Source organism: Tauraco erythrolophus, chromosome 26 (genome assembly GCF_009769465.1).
Source record: "Tauraco erythrolophus isolate bTauEry1 chromosome 26, bTauEry1.pri, whole genome shotgun sequence".
Taxonomy (NCBI): domain Eukaryota; kingdom Metazoa; phylum Chordata; class Aves; order Musophagiformes; family Musophagidae; genus Tauraco; species Tauraco erythrolophus.
In genome coordinates, this window is record NC_141490.1 from 200,227 (window position 1) to 220,844 (window position 20,618).

Sequence of the window (20,618 nt, forward strand, 5' to 3'; positions counted from 1 at the left end):
GCCCGTCCCGGCCCGTCCCGTCCCGCCGGCGGGTGCTGCGGCAGCGGCCCCGGCGCCTCGCGCCACCCCCGGCCGGGACGCGGCGCGAGCTGATTGGCGCGGCCGCCGGCGCCGGGGCCCCGCGCGCCAATCCCGGCGGCCCGCGCTCCCCCATTGGGCCACGTCGTGGGGGGGGGGGGGGGAAGCCGGAAGCGGGTACGACGGGAGCTTCGGGCCCATTGGCTGAAGAGGACGGGGGCGGGGCTACGGGGGTGTGCGCGACTACGTCATACGCACGCCTGCGCGCGCAACCGCGCAGCAACAGACCCCCCCACGTGCTGCCCGCCTGCTCCGCGCGCGCGCGCGCCCCCTGGCGGCTGAGAAGCGCCGCGCGGCCACCGGGCCACGCCCCTTCCTCAGGCCACGCCCCCTCCCCGGCCACGCCCCCTCCCCGCCGCCGCAGGTGCCCGCGCCGGTCCGTAACGCAGCATCGCCCCCCCGCGCAGAACGCTCCGGGCACCGGCGGGGCTTTGGCAGCTTTTTTTTTACGTTTTCAGCACTTCGATACGTTTCCGAGAGTGGTTTTTTTTTTTTTTTGCGTTTAAAAAGTCAACATTAAAAAAAAAAAAAAAAACAAGCACGTTATTCCCTCGGCTGAGCGGGCGGCGCTCGGTGCCGCCCTGGCGCGGGGCACGGCGCAGCTCTTGCTGCCGTGGCACACGCGGATGTTGGCATGGGGCGCAGCAGCGACAGCGGGCGCCCCGGGAGCTCCTCTCCCCTAGGGCTGCTCAGGAGTCCATCAGGCTGGCGGCTCTGGGGTGCACAGCACCCCCCCACCCCTCAGTTCATGAACTGGGTGTACCCCTCTGCCCCGGTGACGATGACGTCCATCCAGATGCGCATGGCCTCGGCCGAGGGTGCCACCATGTAGTAGAGGCGGTCGTGGGTCTTGACGCAAAAGGTGAGCGCGGGGTTGGGGCTCTGCGGAGGGGGCAATGGCAGGGTCAGTGCTCTGAGGTGTGGCGCATCCCCCCTGCACCCCCCTTGCCAAGCCCAGCGCCAAGGTCCTGCTGTCTGCACCCTGTGGAGCTGGCACCACGGACCACTCCATGAGCACACCCAGCACAAGCTGCCCCGCTGCCTCCTGCCAGCATGGCAGAGCGGGACACAGGGGACCAGCAATGCTGGGGGGGGGTCCTGGCAGACGCCTGGGCAGCAGCAAGTGCCCGGCTCTCACCTTTGCCGCGCTGCGGAGGTGGTCGTAGTAAACCTCTTCAATGGCTTGGAAGTAGATGACGCCCTTCAGCTTCGTCTCGTGTTTATCTGCCCAAGAGAAGGACGCGGGGTCAACCACAGCGCTGCGGGCAATGGCACGGGGAGGGGGGCAACGGCACAGGGCACAAGGCAGCGCAGGGACTCACCCACGTAGTAGGAGAGGGTGCGCTTCATGCGGTCGAAGACGAACCAGCGCTTCTTCCAAGACTTGATCTTGCCACCCATCTTGACCAGGTAGCCCTTGCACATCTTCTCTGTCAGGATGACGTGGTAGCAGGTGTCTACGCTGTGGCCCGAGGACTCGACGTGCAGCCGCAGGTCAAAATCCTCCTTGCGGATGGGGAGGTATCGCGTCAGGGGACGAGCCTGGAAAAGCAACGCAGCCCTGCAAAGCCAGCCGGCAGCGGCAAGAGCCGCATGTCCCCACCGGGATGCCAGCGGGGACCTGGGACTGCCTCGGCGGCTGGGCTCAGAGAGGGGACCCCACGCTGGAGGGGGCAGCTCGCCCCGCACCTGCGAGAAGTGCTTCTCCCGCAGCTTGACCTCCTTCTCCACCAGCTTCTGCCGCCGTGCCGTCTCGTCCTGCAGCCGGCGTTCCAGCTGCTCCCGGCGCCGGCGTTCGTCCTCCAGCGCCTGCCGCCGCAGTTCCATCTCCCGCTCCTGCTGGCACACACAGGCGCTCAAGCCTTGGGGATGGGGACCCGCACCCCGGCCGGCCGTGGTGCCGGTGCCCCTGCTCACCCGGGACTCCATCAGCCGCGACTTCTCCGCGTGTGCCTCCTTCAGCATCTTCTCCATCTCCTCGATCTTCCCCGTCTCCATCCCACTGGCACTGCAAGACAGACACAGCTGCCGTCCCGGTGGGAAGGACCTCGAGCCAGCGGCACAGCGGGCAGTCCCTCCGGCCACAGGAGCTGGCCCCGGGGTTACCTGGAGATGTTGTCGGGCGAGCAGGCGGAGTTGTTGCCGGTGGAGATGCTGGTCTCCATGCTGTCCGAGCTCTCCAGGCTGAGGGTGTCGTACGCGTGGTCCAGCTCCTCGGCCCGGGGCCCGACGCCATGGGGACGGTGATGGTGGAGGATGGAGTGATGCACGAGCGGGGAGAAGGTGGTGGGGAAGGGGGGCTGCCCGTGCAGGGCTTCCCACTGGGACTGAGCCTCAGCGGCCGCTTTCTGCTTCAGCTCCGCCAGCCGCCGCTTCTGCTCCTCAATCACCTGCTGACCTGTGCCACGGGAAGACGATGACGACTGAGCGCGCTGCGCTCAGAGACACGCCGCAGTGGGAGAGGGGATGGCACGGGCAGGAGAAGACGCCACAGGCGCTGCTGGAGCCAGGGAGGGACAGTGGGTGCGGAGGTGGGAGCCGCCGTCACAACTCGCTGGCGAGCACGGCAAGCAGCATCCATCCGGGCAGGAGGAGGGGGCCCGGGCAGCCACGGGGCACATGCGCCAGGCTGGCGGGAGCAGGTTGGCAAAGCATCAAAGGGTCAGGGATGCGCGGGGCCGTCCCTAAGCGGATGCCGAGAGGCACCTGGGGTCCGAGGCTGGTCATGCTCCTCCTACGCATGGCAGAAGGCGCCAGCAAACAGCCATGCTGCTGCCTCCGGGCTGCCCTAGGCAGTCCAAGCCGCCCCACGTCTCTACCTGGTACATCGCCCGGCTGCAAGGGCTCTGCTGGGAGCGGCTCGGCTGGAGACACGCCGTCGGGCAGAGGGGCCGGGAGGGAAAGAGCCGGGGGGGAAAAGCGAGAGACCGTGAGAGAGGCATCACACCCCACTGGAGCGCTGCCGCCCTCGGCCAGGTTCCCTTCTCCATCACTCGAGCGGCAGCGCGGGAAGCGTCTCCCAAAGTCCTGCCACCCCCCAGTGCCGGGACGCGGAACCGGAGCTTACCTTTCTGCTGCAGGGCCAGCTGGCGCTTGGTCTCGATGTCCTGCAGCGTGGCGGCCAGGTTGCGGGGCAGGCTGCCCGCCGGGCTCGGGGGGCCCTGGGCAGGACGGCAGGTGGTTGGCTGCAGGAATGGGGACAGGGGCTGGCACCGGGCACTCAGGAGCCACGGCCGGGGTGCCCAGGGCCGCGAGATGCCCAGTTCTCCCTGGCAGCCATACCTTGGGCGAGGGGCTGCGCCCCAGCACAGAGAGGTTGAGCTGTGAGGATGAGGGGGTCCTGCTCTTCATCTGAGGGGTGAGGGCACCAGTGTCGCCCTCCGTTTTGGCACGATAGACCTGGGCACAGAGACACGGAGGTGAGAGGGGCACGAGCAGCTGCAAAAGCCCCCCTGGATGGATGGCTCAGCTGCTGGCAGGACTGAGCATCCCCTCCCTGCACCCCGTGTCGGTGCCATCTCAGCCGGGGTGAGGGCAAGAGGAGGCAGCGGCTGCCTGCCCCAGGCGTGCTGCCCACTGCGCGTCTGCTCTGCCCCTGCCAGGTGCCCGGCAGCGCACGGGGTGCCAATCCAGCAGGAACGTCCCCGTGCTGCCCTGCTCCCGCCGCGGCCGGCAGCCCTGAAGCCTGAGCCCCAGCGGCAGGCAGCTGGGATTACCTGGAAAGGCTTGTGAGAGGAGTGAGCTTTAGCTGGAAGCGGAGGGGGAGAAGAAGGAGGAGAGACAGAGGAGGAAGAGGTCTCAAAGCCAGCCATGACCTCCTGGTACCACTTCTCTAAATCAAGAGGCGGGAGCCACGCGGCGCCCCCCAGCAGCTGCCGCTCCATCTGGAGAGAGACGCCGCGTGAGAAAGGAGGAAGGGCAAGGAGAGAAAGCAGGCTTGGAGCATCCCAGAGCCTCCGTCGCCCAGCCCAGCCCTGTGACCTGCAGCCCCCCCAGGGACCCGGGGCACTCCCCGGCTGAGTCCTGGCAGATCCGGGACCCCCTCACTGCTCGTGGGGCTGGCAAGAGCCAAGACGGATACTGGGAGGGCACAGAGACCCCTGCCCTGCACCACGGGATGGGCAGGGCTCAGGCAGGTGGCAGAATACCCGGAGGGCAGGGAGGTAGCAGGCAGGGCAGCCAGGCTGTGCGGGCTGGCGAGAGCCTGGGATGCCGCTTGGCCTCATCCGCATCTCACCCTCTCCCATGTGTCCCCATCGCCTCCCGGGGAGAGCACAGGGTGGAGAGAGGGAAATGGGACACGAACCTCTGCCGAGCTGGAGGGAGAAGAGAGAGACGGAACAGGAGGAGGAGGAGGAGGAGGAGCAGCACAGCCCAAGGACGAAGGAGCCGGAGGGGTGCAGCCTGGCGGGGAAGCGGCAGGGGCACGGAGGCTGCCCAGGATGCCCGAGAGCTGCTCAACGGTCACATACTGGGCAGAGAGAGGGAGAGTAAACCAGGAGAAGAGGCTCTGAGCAAGGGTGGGTGCAGGCACAGGCAGCTCTGGACCCAGAAGAGGGTGCCACGTCCCCAGGAGGAAGGGCAGCTGGTGATGCCCACCGCTGCCATGCTGGGTGCCCACTCAGGTCTGTCCCTGCATCCCTCTTGCCTGTCACCGGCAGTGAGAACCGGGTCCGACAGGCCAAGGGCCACCCTCCCGCCCCACTGGGCACCCGCTCTGCCCTCCAGCCCCGCTGCCGCTGCCCCAGAGGAGCAGACGAGGAGCGTTGCCCGGCAAGGAGACCGGGCAGCTCCAGCCTCCGCTCCCTGCTCAGCTGCAGCCGGACAAGTTCCCCAGTCTGAGCGAGAGGTGCGCTCCGAGCACCAGGGCAGGCAGGGAGGCCGCGCAGTCCGCAGCATCCTCGCTGCCTGGGATGCGGCGGGCAACCCCGAGGAGCAAACCCGAGCATGCTCTGGAGCGGGTACCTCGTCGGCTGCGGGAGGTACAGCAAGCAAGAAAGAGCACTGAGCGGCAGCAGGGGCAGCAGCAGAAGCTTTAGCGTCCGGGCTGGGGCTGTGCGCACTGCTGCAGAACCTGAAAACGTCAGACAGCCTCATGTACTCCTAGAAATCCACGGCGGAGGAGAAGGAGGAGAGTTAGACCCATGCGCTGGCACCGTGGTGCCGACCGCGAAGCGGGAGCAAACCCCCCGCCGCACGTACCCCGCCAACGCCTGCCCGGCCCAGCCCTGCCTTGCTGCCCGCCCTGCCTGCGGCTGCCTCGGTGCACGGCACCACACAGGGTGCCCGAACCAGGCTGGGCATCCCGGCACACCGCCTCGCTCCTGCCTTAGGCGCAGCTTTGTGGGCACCTTTTCTGGGGGAAGCCAGGCTAGCAGGGCTGTCAGGAGGTGCCCAGCCAGCGGGCAGGCGGCGGGCAAGAGGGGAGCACAGGGACGGCTGTGCCACACGACACTGCGCCAGGGTTAAAACCGAGGGCAGCAGGAGCTGGAACGCCCGGTGGGCTCAGGAGAGCCCCTGGAACCGGGGTGGGAGCGTTAATGAGTGCAGAAAGCGAAAGGAGAGACGCGGCAGCCGTGCCATCTCAGCGCGCTGACGCGGGGATGCCCTGCTGCCTGAAGGCGACGTTAGTCTGTGTAAGGGGTCTGGCAGCAGCTCGGCCAAGGAGGGGCAAGCGAGCGAGCCCGTGCGGTTAGTCCGGTTACCTCTGGTGCCGTGGGGCAGGAGCGGGCGGCAGGAGAAGCTAGGGAGGCAGCTGCAGCTGGCAGGGGGCACGGGGACTTAGTTCCCTCCAACAGCTCATAAGGCTCTGAGATGTGGAGGGTCTCCTGCGGAAGGGCAGAGATCAGGTAGGCGAGGTGGGCACGGGCAGCGAGGCGGCAGCGGCAGGAGCCCCATCAAGGACAGGTGCCAGGGGACGCTGCCATCCTGCCCATCTCCCCAGCGGCAGGTCGGGCAGCACCACGGTCCCTGAGGGCGTCATGGCACTGGCTGCCCGCTCAGAGCCCAGGCAGCGCAATAGGGCACCCTGCTCCCACCTAAAAGCCTTTGGATAGGAGCTGGAAGGAGTCCCCCGTACTGGCACCGACACAGCGCCACACTTGCTCTCCGGCAAGGACAGGAGCCCTGGCAGCGCCAGGTGCTCCGCAGCCGTGCCGAGCCCCTTCCTGGCGGGCACCCACAGCCCTGGCCAAGCTGCCAGCTAAAAGCCCGGACTGCTCCGGGGCTCCTGCAGCACCCGAGCAGCCGGGCAGGGGAGACGCTGCTGCTCCCAAGCCCAGCTCTGTTGCGTTTCCCTCCCGCCCTCCCAACCTGGCGATGGTCTCTGCCGCCCACGGAAGGCTCCGAGCAGCTGGAAGCACCCGGTTCCAGCCAGAAGGCACTTGGGAGCACAGGAGCCGCTGCCGAGCGGAGCTTGCGGCGCACCAGGCTCATCCCCACCGGCGACAGGGGCTCGGGGCGGCAGGAGGGCAGCCCTAGGGACCGTACCCCACCTCTCCCCACTCACCTCTCGGAGAGCCGACGACAATTTGGGGAAGCTCCTGCCGCCTGTGACGAGCTGGTAGCGCCTCTCCAGAGACACGAGTTTCTCCTTCTCCTGCGCGCGGGGCGACAGTGAGACCAGAGGCAGCTGATGGCAACCGGCACCCCGCGCCAGTCCCAACCAAGACCACCCCGACTGCTGGCACCTCAGCGACAGCCAGTGCCATCCTGTCCCCCCTGCCCCGGGCACCCCAGGGCCAGGGAGCACGTGCCGACCCCCGGATGGCCGCGTTACCTTCTGCAGGAGCTGCAGGATGCCATGCCTCTCCCTGGCCAGGCGCTCGGCCTCCTGGGCGCTCTGCAGCCGCACCTGGGCAGCCTGGGCATCCAGGGCAGCCATCCGCTCCTGGGGAGCGGGCAGCGGGGATGAGCTGGCCGCCGGCGAGCCGCACGGCTGCACCAGACCCGCCGCCCGCTCCGGCCCTACCTTCCTGCGGGCGATGCTGCGGTGGCACTCGGCGCGGCTCTGCAGGAGCTGCTGGCCCCGCGCCTCGCGCTCCTCCTCCAGGCGGGTCTCCCGCTCCAGCTGCTGGAACTCCAGGTCCTCGAACAGCTTGGCCTCCGTCTCCAGCGCCTCCGCCTCCTTCGGACACAGAAGGGCACGGCGGATCACTCCTCCGGACAGGCACCTCCGCATCATGCCGGCAGCAGCCCGGCGGGCAGGCGGGTCTCCCATAGCGAAACCTCCCGCCGTGCCCCCGCGTCCCGCTGGCTGGGAATGGGGACTCGTGGCAAAGCCTGTCCCCAGTGCCCTGCGCGGACAGACAGGCAGCCTTCCCTCCTGCTCGGCACCAGCAGCGTGGGAGACACCAGCAACCTCTGCCCGGCTGGAGAAGGCGACGGAGGCACCGGCCACCGGCCAGGTCACAACCGTCACCCCTGAGACGAGGGGTGCACCCAGCACCCAGCCCTGGGAGACAAGCTGCCTCCATTGAACCGTGCCCAGCCCGGCACCGTGCCCTGCCAGGCAGCAAAACGCCACGTGCCGGCGTAACCGCCAACACACGGCCCCGAAGCACCACGCTGACGGGCGGCAGAACCCCCAGACGAGCATCGCGCCGGACAAACGCCAGCACGTCCTCCCAGCCTTCGAGCACACAGCAGCACCCCGCTCAGGGTCCGACGGTGCCACCCTGGCAGCAACAGCACCACGCTCCCCCTGGGGATGCGTTTCACCCTGCTCCGGGCACAGGGCGGCTGTGGCTCTCGCGGCACGTGGCCACCAGCGCGGTGGCAACCGAGGGCTCCCACGCACCAGGACCGTCCCATCACCGTCCTTGCCCGGCGCATGCCGGGACCCACATCCAACCTGGGGGTGCCTGCTCCAAGCAGGCTGCGGCACGGCGGGTTTATCTGCACAGCAAGGGCCGGGCAGGCACTGGTCATGGGCTAGGGAAGGTTGGCCAGTACCGGAAAATACCAGATAACGGAGCAAAAACGCCGCGGGCCGGCAGTAACGTGAACCGACGGCACTGTGTGAACAAACGCTCGCGGGAAATGGCTTGAATCGGACCCAGGAGGACTTGGCGGTGCCCGAGGCTCCCCGGTTCGCGCTCCTGCGCGGGGCAGGATCCGTGCCCGTGCCCTGCCCGGCCCAGCGGAGCACGGCAGCTCCGCGGCGGGGGCAGCCCCACACTCCGCCGAGCCAGCCCCACGCCCCGGGCCCAGGCGAGCGGCAAGCTTACCAGGACGGCGGTGCCCGGCGCCAGCCGCCTCCAGCCCGGGTGCGACGCTCCCAGTGCAGCCCCGGCTGGCGGGGAAGAGCTGGCCTAAGCTGGAGCGGAGGGAGGTGGGCCATGGTCCGGGAGGGGTGGGGGGGAGACACTGACCCTTCGCAGCTGCTCCCGCAACTGCTCCCGCAGTGACTCGGGGCACTTATCAAGGTGGCTCTTCGACTCATGGTAAAGCGCCCGGAGTTGCTCTAGCTCCTTCCTTTCAGCATCAACCTCTGCCCTGTCCTGAATCGGGGGAGAATAAGACAAAACAAAACAAAAAAGAAAAGAAGAAGGGGCGGGAGGGGGAAGAGAGAGAAAACACACTTCTCAAATCCGCGCCATGCAGAAGCTGCAGAGTTAGAGGGGGCTCAGCTGGAAGAAGAGGGGCTCGCACGGAGGAGCATCACGGTGCCTATGGAGGGGTGGGGAGAGCGACAGCCACGGGGACCCGGGCTGGTGGGGTTAGAGGGGTTACGGCCAGCCCGCGACCTCAGCCTCGCGCTTCCGTGCCGAAAGCTCGCTTACAGGCAGCGAAAAGATGGATGTTCGCAGCGCGGACAAAGTCATCCCGATCCGGCAAACAGCTGCGCCACGCGCACCTTCTGAACAACCACTACCCAGCTTTGCTAATTGGCGCTCACCATCTGGGACGCTGCCAACGAAGCCCAGAAGGTTCTGCCTGCGGGCTGAGGGACCACGGACCATCCCCGTCCATCGGAAGGAGAGGGCTGCCCGGGGAACGGCAGGGAAAACGGGAGACTGAGGACCAGCCCTGCTCCGGGAGCTGCTCAGGCTGCGCTGAGATAGCGGCAGAGCAGACGCTCGCTCCTGGCCCCGGCGGGAGAGGAAAGCGTTCCCAGCCTTCTGTCCCATGGCACTGGTGCGGCACGACAGAGGCCGGTGACACGGGGCGGGTGGTACAGGATCACATCCCGCAGCCCCGTAAGGCGGGGGGTGGGCATTGGGAACTGCACCACACAAGAAATCCCACTCCATGCTGCAGCAAAGCGGAGACACGGGGATCCATGCAAAGAGACGCGGCGGGGGCACAGAGGACTGGCACAGGTGGGCACCCCCGGACAGGGGCTGCAGGGTGCCCAGGGGGCTCCCGGGCATGCGGAGGTGTCAGAGGTGATGGCGGAGTTCAGAGAAGGCTCCGTTAGTGCGGTTAGGAAAGCGGGCGGTGAGGTCAGCAGGGAGGGTGGGAGGGGGATTTCCCTGTGCCCCTCTCCTGGCACTGCACCAGGCTGCCCCTCGCTAGGGAAGACGCCTGCAAAAGGCTGGAAGACCAAAACCAGGACGAAAAAATCTCAAATGCTGCGGGGGCACAGCTGGCAGGTGCAGATGGCAGCTCTGCCTGGCCACAGGCAACCAAACAGCCCGGGCACCTCCGGCCACGGGGCCGGCCAGAGCCCCAGGGACGCTGGCACCACATCACGGCGGTACAGGGCACGGAGCTGCCAGCGGGACCCGGGCATAGGCTGCACGGGGGTGCTGGCCTTGGGCAGCGGGTGGCCAGGTCCCAGCAGCTCTCCCAGGGCCATGCCACCCTGCCCGCGAGGCTGCAGGATGGCGGGCAACCAGCAGCCAGGAGGAGCGCGCTGCACACGCAGCGGCACGGGTGCCTTTGGCTGCTGCTGGCGGATCACGGCAGCAACTGCATCAAAGGTGACTCCGGGGCAAGGGGGTCCCTCAGACACCTCACTCCCTACCCCAGGGACCCCTCCTCAGCCACCGAGCCGAGCAAAACACCGCAGCGACTTCCCCGCCACCTCCGGCGAGCGGCCGCCCTCACGTGCGAAGACGCCCTTCGGCAGCAGAGCTGGGGGACTTGCCGCAAGCCGCGGCCCCCGGCGAGGGCAGGGACTGGGGAGCACCGAGACCCCCACCCCGGGGTCGGTGCTGCCTGCTGCAGGCAGCGGCCATCCGGGAAAGCCCCACGGCACAGAGCGTCCCCGCGAGACTCCGCCGTCGCGATGAACGGCGGCCGAAACGCACCCCGAGCAGCAGCCCTGCCCTCCTCCGCAGGGCTGCTGGACCAGTCCCAGGCGGACAGACAGACAGAACCCAGAGGGGATGCTCCTTGACGCCTCCGCGGAGCCCAGAGACAGGAGAACACGTCCGAAGGGGAACACTGGACCAGGGGGCACCGCGGCTGCGAGCACCGGGCAGGGCACGGCACAGCCGGCACCGGGGGGAGCCCGCCCCAGGGCTCACCTTGTCCCGCTCCTTCCGGATGCTGGCGTCCAGGCTGGAGAGCTTCTCCTGCAGCTGCTGCACCACCTCCTGCTCCTGCCGCAGCCGCGCCGCCTCCGCCTCCCGCTCACCCTGCAGCAGCGCCCGCTCCATCTCTGCCTGAACGGGCACGGCCGTGTCAGGATGGCTGCCCCGGCCAGATCCGGCTCACACCACGGGATCCGGCGCTGGCTGGCAACGGCAGCGAGCTGCTCGCCAGGGCGCCTCGTCCCCTCACCTCTCGTGATGTCTCCTGCAGCTGCTGCTCCAGCTCCTTGAGGCGGCCCTTCAGCTGGTCCAGGCGGCTGAGCACGCCGGCGCGCTCCTCCTCCAGCCGCTGCGCCTCCTTGGCCCGGGGGGCCGCCAGCTCCTCGTGCTGCGGAGAGGGCAGGTCGGCACGGCGCGGCACAGCGTGGCACGACGCGGCGCGGTCATCATCTCACCTCGTGGTGGGTGCTCTCGGTGCTGCTGCACTCCTCCTTCAGGTTCTCCTCGTCTGACCGCTCCAGGCTCTCCCTCTGCCGCAACGCGCTCAGCTCCTCGGCGGCACGGTCCAGAGTCATGGCACCTCTGGGCACCCGCCGGCCAACATCCGCGTCACCCGGCTCGGTGCCATCCGTCTTGGTGTACTCGGCACAGAGGTTCAGGATGGTCTCCAGGCGCTGCCGCTCCTGCGGGGAAGAATGGTCAGAGTGCTGCCTGTCCTGGCACGTGCCACCACCAGAGCCTGCAGGATCCCCGAGCCGACAGCGGGTGCCGGGCGGTGGGCACGCTCCTCGCTCTGCCTGCGCACTGGGATGGGCTGGGAACACGGCAAACCCCGATGCAGCCCGCCGCACCCGTGCGCCGAAGCCGGGCGCGCGACGCACGGGGACTTGGACTAATTACAGGCGGCAGCGCCGGCCACCGAGCGCCTCCGCTATTTCCAGGAGGTGACTCAGGCCGCCCGCGCCGGGCATGAGTCAGGGCTGAGCAAACAGGGCTCCGGCGGCACAGCCTCCGGGACCGGCGGACGCTCGGGGTGAACCCCACCCCTGCAGCTGCCGGCTCCGTAAAAACTCCGTCTGCCCTAAATATAGCCACGATGCCCACGAAGCCACGGCACCGTCACCGGCAGACCCGCGCGGCCCTGGCGGGGCTGGACGAGGCGTGGGCGGTTTTGCAAAGCCGGGGCGCTGCCATTTCAGCCGGTGGCCCCACGGGTCTCCCCCGGCTGCCGCGAGCTGGGGGCTTTGTGCTCCCCGGGAGCTGCCGTGCACCGGCGGCCGCTCCTGGCTGTAATCCCTCCGGATAAGCCAGCAGCCTGGCAGCTGCGGCAAATCCCCGAGAGGCAAGGGCCGGGCTTTAAAGCAGCCAAAGCCGAAAGGCATGTGCAAAGCGGGTGCCCCGTACTCGAACACAGCCCCACGCGTGCCCCCCAGTCCCGGGGCTCACCAAGCGCTCCATCTCCTGCTCCCGCACCCGCTCCTGCCGCTGCCGCCGGTGGTACTCCAGCAGCTCGTCCTCGTTGTCGCTGATCTCGGTGATGCTGTTCTTGCGCTCCCGCGGCCCCGCTGACGGCCACGGGTCCCCCGAAGGCTTCCTGGGGGCGCGGGGGCTCTGCCGGGGCGAGGGCACGGCCGGGGAGCCCAGCCCATACGCCGGGCTCAGGCAAGCGCTGAAGCTGGGGCGGCGCGAGGGGGTCTCCGCCAGCAGTGGGGGCGAGGGGCTCCCAGCACCCCGCGGCTCCTCCGGGCACTTGCGCCTGGCGCGGGGGCTGCTGGGCACCTCCCTGCCCAGCCGGGGCTGCGGGGAGGGGGTGTCGAGGGCTGCCCGGGGGCTGGCAGCCCGGCGCGACAAGGAGGGGCTCAGGGGGGGCAGCTCCCGCATGCTCTCCAAGTTCCGGCGGGCTGCCCGTGGGCTCTCGGGGGGCTGCAGCCGGGCTTCTGGCACTGCCCTGCCGACGGGCTGCCGGCTGGGGGCCGGGGGGTCCCGCGGCTCCCGGAAGGGGCTGGGGGGTCGCTCCTGCAGGGCTGCCCGCGGCCGCGGCACCGCTCTGGGGGTCAGCCGGGGGCTGCCCGCCCGCTGCTCCCCGAGCCTCTCGGCCAGCCAAGGCTCGCCAGGACCCCCCGCGGGCGGGGGGGGTGGGCGCTGGGGGGGCGGCAGCATGGCGTGGTTGTAGCTGGAGGAGCGGAGCGGGACGAGGGGGGGCACGGCCGGACCCTGCTCCTGGCTGCTGGGCGAGGGGCTGGTGCAGCTGCCGCTGCTGGCCGGGGAGGAGAGCGGGGAGAAGGGGGGGGAGGCATTCTCGTAGCTGGAGCCCCCCGAGGCAGCGCCAGGACTGGGCGGGGGGGACAGGAGGCAGCGTCCACTCCCGTTCACCATAGGGGAGAGGGGGGCCCGGCCACGGGCGGGGGTCTTCTTGCTGCCGGGGGACGCCGGCTCCTCGAGCACCAGCGAGTCCATGATGTCCTGCAGGTCCTTCTCAATGGAGCTGACGAGGGAGCTGTGGCTGGGACGCCCCTGCTCAGCCGGCGGGCGGCCGCCATTCACCAGGGCCTCGGGCTCTGCGGGTGACACGGGAGCAGGCATCAGCAGAGAGGGTCTCCACAGCCCCTGCCCAGGCCGGGCTTCCACGGAGTGGCCGAGCATCATGACCCCAGCACTGAGTCATGGCTCCTCTCCCCACCACCCCACGCTGCCACCATTTCCCGCGCCGCCTGTGGAGCAGGGCCGGGGAGGAGGCAGGCATCCCGCTGGCCCCATCACCAGGGAGACAGAAACCCGATAGTGCAGCCCAGCCGCCCGCTCCTGACATCCCTGCGCTGCCAGCAGCTCCAGGCCCCGCTCCCCGGGGAGCAGCTGCCCATGCCAGCCACCATTGCGTGCCACTCGTCCCCGGGATCCCAGCAAGGGGGCAGAGATGTGGTGGCCAAAAGCCGCCGAGCGCAGACCCGTGGCGCGTCCGGACCCACCGCCACGTTGCCCGCAGCCTCCCCGTGCCCCTGGCTGGGGTGCCGCACGCCCGGGCTGCTCCGTCCTCCCAGCGCAGCACCGGTGTGCCTGTCACTCAGGGCACCAGCTAATAGCGGCAGGCGCGGAGCTCGGCGAGTTCAGCGTGCCACCCGGGCTGCGTCACCCCCTGGCACCCGGCGGCTCCCTTGTGGCGGCCGGCAGCACCTCTGTGCCTGGAGCGACGTGCTGCAGCCCTGCCCCACGCCATCCCGCCTGGTCCCGTGGGGCAGAGAGGGATCGCGCGGGGCCCATGGTGGGCAGCGGCCATGGGATGCTCCGCGGTTGCAGGACACTCCCCGGACACGGCACCTCCCCACGTCCCTCCTCCCGTCCCCAGCTGCGGGGCGTGCTGCCTTCCCAGCACACACGTGGCACGAGGATGCTGCCAAGCTCCTCTCTCCGTGCCAGGGCGTGCCGGTCGGGGCAGGGAGAAGGGCTGCCAGCCCAGCGACCGCTGCCGGGGGTTCGGACATCCCTGGGACCTGGGTGCAGCACCGGACCTCGGCGCAGGCGCGGGTCCCATCAGCCCCGCAGACAAGCAGACACAGCAAGATAAGCAGCTGGCGAGATGGAGGATGGCAGCCGGGGAAACAGCCTTCGCAGCCTCTGCGTGGCCACCTCGGCACGTAAACACCGGCTCTGGGGCAGCCGGGGAGGGCTCCGTGCACCCCACATCCCTAGCACAGGCCGACGGGTGATGGCTCTGCCACAGCCAGGCTGGGCAGAGGCAGGAGCCATGCCTCCCCATTCTCACAACCACCCTCTTCTGAGGCAATGTTAATCATTAACGAACGCCAGCGCAGCTGCCGTGCCGAGCCAACGGCTGGCACATCTGCGGCGAGTGTGGCAGTGCGGGCTAGGAGAGCATCACACACGGGACAGGGAGTACCCCAGCGTCCCCACCGCCCCACCTAGGGCAAAGGGGGGGTCACCTACTTGCTGGCAGCCCGTAGGGAGCCGCTGGGCTCCTGCCGCCCGCCGGGATCATGCTCTTCATCCACTTGGCCTCGGCAGGGTGGTTGAAGCGGAGGAAGGTGGCCTGGCCCAGGCAGATGGTGCACCCTGGGGAGAGAGGGCAGAGGGCTCAGATGCCAGGAGAGAGGTGAGGCAGGAGCCAGCACAGGCAGGCAGCCGGGCACCGCCGGGCCGTACGACGCGTCCCCAGGATGGGAGCGGGCGCCTGCCGTCAGCAGAGGCTTAGGGGGAGGCTGAAATCCAGGTCACTCCCCGGCAGCTGCAGGCAGCGCGTTGCAGGCGCAGGCACAGCTGGGGTCCCCGCCGGGGGCCGCGCTGCCGCGGGGGAGCTGGCAGCACTCCAGGGCCTGCGCGGCTGCCAGCTGCAGACAAGACAGCTCCTGTCCCCGGCCGCAAAGCGCCTCTTCTTGGCCCAAAGCAGCAGCCCTCTCGGGGGACAGCTGTCGAGTGGCCACTGGGGACGAAGGCGGCTCGGGAAGGGGAGCGGGGCTGAGTGGTGCCCGCTCCCCTGCTCTGCCCACGGTGCCGGGGAGCCGCATGCTGGCAGTGGGGAGCAGTGGGCGGCTGGAAGGCTCCGTGCTGCAGACACACCCCACTTTGAAGCTCCTGCCAGGGCCCCGGGGAGAGGCTCGCTCTGCACCGACAGCCGCAGCCGAAAATCCCTCGCCGGAGGGGACGCGTTTTTTGGAGCAGCCGGCAGCCCAGGCTCGCGGCGAGGCGAGCGAGAGGTCATACAGATCAACCGCCATCGGTGCTCCTTGTCCGAGAACCGAGGAGGGAAGGAGCGGAGGTCCCCAGAACGAGCCGTCGCAGCATCCCGGCTCGGCGACGGCATCCCGCCTGCCATGCAGCGACGCCCGGCCCGGCAATGGCTCCTCCAGCGCAGCCACTCCTAAGGCTCTGGGCATCACCGAACCACCGACCTGCGCCTTCCTCGCACGCCGGCACCGGTGGAGCCAAGCGTGACCCGGCAAAGCGGGGTACCACCACCCCACACGCCGAGCGCTGGCCCCACAGCCCCACGGCTCGCTCCGCCGTGGCCGGGCGCGGGCGCTGACCCCCATCCCTGCCTGCTGGCCCTGCCTGCGGCCACCCGGCCCGGAGAACCGGGCTCTCGGCTGATCCCCGCCCGCGCCCCCCCAGCACCTCCCGCCTCTCGCCACCCGCCGTGGGAACAGCGGGAACCGGCGGGACCCCGCGGTCCATCGCGTCGAAGCCGTCGCGCCCCTTCTCCGGCGGCCACGTGGCTCCCATTGTCCCCCGAGGGGACCACGCGGGTGGGGTCCCCCCTCCCCGGGGAGAGGCCGGGGAAGGCGCGGGGGGGGGGCCGCGGCGCGGACGCCCGGGGCGGAGGAGGAGGGGGGGCGAAGGGGCTTTGCAACCCGCGGAGGGACGGGGAGCGCTTCCCCCGCCACCCCCGTCCGGCGTGGACACGCGTGGCCCCCCCCGCACCGCACTCACCGCGCCGTCCGCGCTGCCGCCGCCGCCGCCGCCGCCCGGGCAGCGCCGCGCACCGCCCCCGGGGAGGGGCGGCGGGAGGGCGGGCGGGGACGGCGGGGGCCGGGCCTCACCCTGCCCCGCCGCCCGGGCGGAGGGTCCTCCCCGGGAACCGCGGCACGGACCGGGAGGGACCCACGGCTCTGCCCGCGGTCCCCGGGAGAAGCCGGGCTGGGGGGCACAGCAGGGTCCGAGCCCCCGCGGCCACGTAAGCGCAGCGCCGGGTCCCCGGCTGCGAGGCCCGGGGACAGCTGGGTTGTTTTCCTCCTTCCTTTCCCCCTCCCAAACCCGGCTCAGCATCCCTACCGTTGCCCGGGAAACGGGTGCAACGCGGGGACCAAACCCTGCCCGGCACCTCCTTTCTCCCTCCCGAGCTCCCAGGCGGCACAGCCCCTAGACGGGTGGCAAGGCCAGCTCCCAAACGGTGCCACCACCCAGCGCGTCCCCAGCTCGGGGCGAAGAGGCAGGAGCCCCCCAGCTGGGACGCGCAATCGCAGGACGCATCCGCGAACATCCCAACGGCACAACCCCACCTGCCAACACCGGGTTCTGCTCCGGAGGAGACCAGGCCACCCCTACCTTGAGTGAGGCGCGTGGGCCGCCGGAGCGCCACGCCGTCGATGGCGCAGGCGTTGCCGCAGGGGTGCAGGGTGAGCGTCCCCTGCACGTTCTCGATGTAGCAGTGCTGGGGCGCCAGCCCGGGGCCCTGCAGGACGATATCCGTGGTGGCCGTGCCGATGGTCGTCCTCCCTGCCGGCAGAGAAGGCAGCTCAGCGTCCCTGCCACCGACGTGCCCGTGGGGCTCCCTGGCAGCCGGCACTCACCTTCCTCCAGGGGCAGGAGCGTGATGGCGGTGCTGAGCCGGCCGCTGCCCAGGCTCACCAAGTGTGGCTTCTCCGTCTGCACCTTCAGCCCCTTGCCCGTGTCGATGAGGTCCAGGGGGCTGTTCTGCAGGAGGAGACGGGGGGATGCTCACCGCTCCGGCGGCTGCAGTCTGCTCCCCTGCGCTGCCCAGCTGGCCGGACACCCGAGATGCTCCGAAAGGGCTGTGCGCACAGGCAGGGAGCGAAGCCTGGGCACAGCTGTGTGCGGGCAGCAGGATGCCAGACCTGAGGGCTCCCTCCTGCCCATGCTGCCCACCCTGGGGAGCAGAGGTGAGCTGCTGTGGGAGCAGAAGATCCCCGGGGCTTGGGCTGTGTCTAAGAGGATCCGAGCTGCCAGCCACTTAGCTCGATTGGCTTTGCCGCCGATCCCGTAATAGGATCGGGGCGAGGAGAGGCCGGAGGGCAGTGCCGGCTGCCCATGGTAGCGCTGGCCGCAGAGGAGAAGGGCTCACGGCCAGATCACCGTGACTCTGCGGCCCCGTGTGCTCACCTGGATGATGGTCTGGACCCTGCGGGTCGGGCTGGCAGGGGTCCTGCTGGCTGCCTCCATAGTGCACGCTCGGAGACGCCGGGTGCTCTCGGGCACAGGCTGCTGCCAGAAGAAACAGAGGACGTCAGCATAGGTGGCCACGTCGGACACGGCTCTGCCGTATTCCTCACACACATCCCTGTCGGCACTCTGTCCACCGGTGAGGCACACGTCCCTGTCCACCCAGGAACAGGGTGGAAACCTGTGCACGCGCCAAGCACCAGCATGGGACACGGTGCCAGAAGGAACTGGCACACTGGCTCGGCTTTGGTGTAGGAAACACACACCCTAAAGCTGAGAGCAACGAGCAGCTGGACCCCAATGGCTGCTGGTGGACAAGAACAAGTGAGCATGGCATCCAGCTGTCCCCAGCAACATCTGCCTGCTCGCGCACAGCCCGCAGCACGCCCCAGCACACCCACGCGTGCCACGAGTGCCCATCCCCGGCACCCAGGCACACACCTTTGCTCCTGCACAGCCCAGCGGCAGCAGCTCCTCGGGGTGCACAAGCCCAGCCGAGCGCGCTGCGTCCCCGCCTGCTCCCTGCCTGGCTGGCATACGTGCCCACACCAGGCTGGCAGGGGCTGCTGCCCGCGGGAGCAGCCACCCACTGCCGTTCTCCATGCGGCCAGGAGGCAGCTCGGGGCGGAACGATTTCCGTCACCCAGTGCTCACGCCACCATCGCAGCCCGGGATGCTCCAGAGTTACTAAATTTACCGTCTGCTGCTCCCCACGTCCCTCCCTTCCGCCCAGGCCTGGCCAAGTGTGGCTTAACTCTTCCCGGGCAGGCTGGGGCAGCCCAGCCGGCGAGTGCTCCCATCCCTGTTAGGGACCCCAGTCCTGGGGGAGCCAAGGGCACTGGAGGAGCCCCAGGCTCAGCTCCCTGCAGCATCGCCTGCTGTCCCGCCAGCCCTGGCGTCCCGCGGGGTGAGGACCCCCCCCAGCTCAGCCACCGCAAGGCTCGGCTGCGGGGGTGAGCAGGCGGCTATTACACAGTGCGGAAAAAATGAAACGCTGGAAAACACCATGCGTGGGATCCAGGGCTGGGACAGAGCCCCAGCAGCTCTGTGCGACACCAGGGCCAGCCACCCCACGGCGAGAGCCCCATGGAGACCACAGCTGCCCCATGGCGAGGGCTCCGTGGGGACCACGGCCACCTCACGTGCGATGGGGACAGCTTGGCTGGGGCAGAGGGAAGCAGAGATGCGGTACCCGGAGAGCAGCTCACCGGTGCCCACCAGCTGCCAAGGCAGGACCCCCATTTTCCCTTACCTGCCACCTGGTCCTGGCCCGGGTGCCAAGCGGGACCCTCCGCGGCAGGGTGCCCATGTCCCCTGGGCGCAGGGGGGCTGCGCTTCCCAGCATCCGGAGACGCCACAGCCTAGCGGAGCTCCTACCCCTCGCCTGCACCCAAGCCCCACCACAACGTCCGGGAAGGAGGAAAAGCCAGGAGGGGCCAGGCTGCTGCATAGGAAGGGAGCGGGGCCAGGGTGGGATCCTGAGCCGGCGTTAACCCCTTCGCAGCACGGCTGTGCCGGTGGGGTCGGGTGAGCACCATGGGGGACCCTGGCCCCGCCATCCAGGGGATCGCCCGTGCTCCTGCCCATCTCTTGCTGCCCAAACTCGCTGCACCCAGCACCCCCCGCTCCCCAGGCAGCCCTGCGTGCCCGTGAGCCGGAGAATGACCTTGGTATCCAGCTGCTCCCTGACATCCACCCTGCCAGCTGATGGCCCTCGGCCCCCCTCTGGCATTGCCCTCTGTCAGAGGCCCTCACCTGGCTCCTCACCGCGCAGGAGATGCCTGCCGTCCACCCAGCCCGTCCCTCGCGGGGTGCAGCCCCTCTCCAGCCCGCTCTGACGGAGGAATGCGGGGCGGGAGCGTGGCCGCCCCGGCCGGCGCCCCACCGCTGGGGCAGACAAGGCAGCCTTTCTTCTCCCGCCGCCGCCTGCAGAACGCGCCGCTTGTTCCCGCCGTGGGAAGTGGCGAAGGCAGCAAATGCCAAGGGGTCGGGCTCGGTTACCGCCTAGCAGCCCACGGCCCCCGTGCCCCCCGCGCGCAGGGCTGCCCACTCGGCCCCAGCCTCCCGGAGGACAAAAGCCCCTTTCTTCTCCTGGCGCAGGCAGGGGCCTCACCTGGGAGGACGCCCAGCCCCGCCAACACGGGGCCCCCGCCGATGCCGGGCGGGCTGCACGCGGACACGCTGCCCCACCGCCACCACGCTCCTGGTGAGATCCTGCACCCCACTGCCCACGGGCTGCAACCTGCCGGTCTGCCCCGAGCCCAGGAGAGCAGCAGCGCTCGGAGGGTCCGCTCCTGCCTGACCCACCACTGCCCACCGAGACCCAACCCGGGCACGGCATGGCACGACCTGCCTTGCACTCCAGCAGCGTGGCCGGGTGCCAGCAGCCGGCGGGCAGACCCCAGAGCCGCACCATGTGCTGCCAGCCAGGGCGCAACCAGGGCAGGGTCAGCCAGCCCACGCTTGCAAAGGGCCGTGCCGACGCACTGGAGCAGAGCGTGGCATGTTCTGCCATGTACCCCCTGCAGTGCCAGCCGTGCCCAGGATACAGCGGGCCAGGGACAGACACATGGCACCCCACGGCGCAACCTTTTCTTCCCGCCCACGGACGGGTGAGTCACGGGAGGAAGCCGGAGCGGCCGAGCTAACGGGTGCACAACAGCATCGCAGCCTCCGTCCAACTTGGCCGCTGCTCGCTCTCCATCTGCTAACGCGCTTAGGGCGTGCTCACCCCTTCCCACACCCTCTGCCCCGGCAAACAACCGGCCCTTCCGCCGGCAGCTGGGAAGGGGGAGCCCATCTCTGGCGCGAAGCCAGAGGGGCGCGAGGATCCCGCTCCCGGCCGCTGCCCTCTGCGCCCCATGCCGAGCGGGGGAAACCCAGCCGGCCCCATCCCACCCGGGCGAGGGGTGGCGGGGGCTGCATCGCGGTTGCTGGGGCGACGCAGCACGCCTGGCAATAACATCCCCGTAAATCAGCCGCCAGACAGCTCCGTCGGGAGCCGAGGAATCCCGGCCGCACCCGCTGATCTCAGCGCTCCCGGGAAGCGCTCCCGCACTGCTGCAGCACGGCACAGCTGGAATCCAGCTGAGGCCAAGGCCACGGCCCCGCTGGCATCGTGCCTTGGGCTCTCTGCAGGCTGGGGGA

At 69.7% G+C, this 20,618-nt stretch overlaps 1 protein-coding gene across 2 annotated transcripts; it reads right to left on the reverse strand.

The window, feature by feature from the left end:
* Nucleotides 1-819: 819 nt before the first annotated feature.
* PHLDB1 (pleckstrin homology like domain family B member 1) lies at nt 820-18,816 on the reverse strand. Of its 2 annotated transcripts, XM_086626932.1 has the most exons (26): nt 18,724-18,816; nt 17,412-17,510; nt 16,862-16,985; nt 16,617-16,787; nt 14,502-14,627; nt 12,006-13,117; nt 11,015-11,242; nt 10,810-10,947; nt 10,554-10,691; nt 8,451-8,579; nt 7,049-7,204; nt 6,857-6,967; nt 6,587-6,676; nt 5,784-5,906; nt 5,044-5,181; nt 4,385-4,549; nt 3,795-3,962; nt 3,361-3,477; nt 3,146-3,263; nt 2,898-2,942; nt 2,185-2,476; nt 1,996-2,086; nt 1,768-1,914; nt 1,401-1,620; nt 1,217-1,302; nt 820-960 (listed from the first exon to the last, which is right to left on the reverse strand). In XM_086626932.1, the coding sequence occupies exons 1-26, from the start codon at nt 18,814-18,816 to the stop codon at nt 820-822; spliced, it is 4,566 nt and encodes a 1,521-aa protein (XP_086483058.1). The 2 variants fall into 2 exon arrangements, with proteins under 2 accessions (XP_086483058.1, XP_086483059.1); XM_086626933.1 differs by lacking the exon at nt 18,724-18,816 and having other exon boundaries at nt 3,146-3,297; nt 3,338-3,477; nt 17,412-17,486.
* Nucleotides 18,817-20,618: the final 1,802 nt, after the last annotated feature.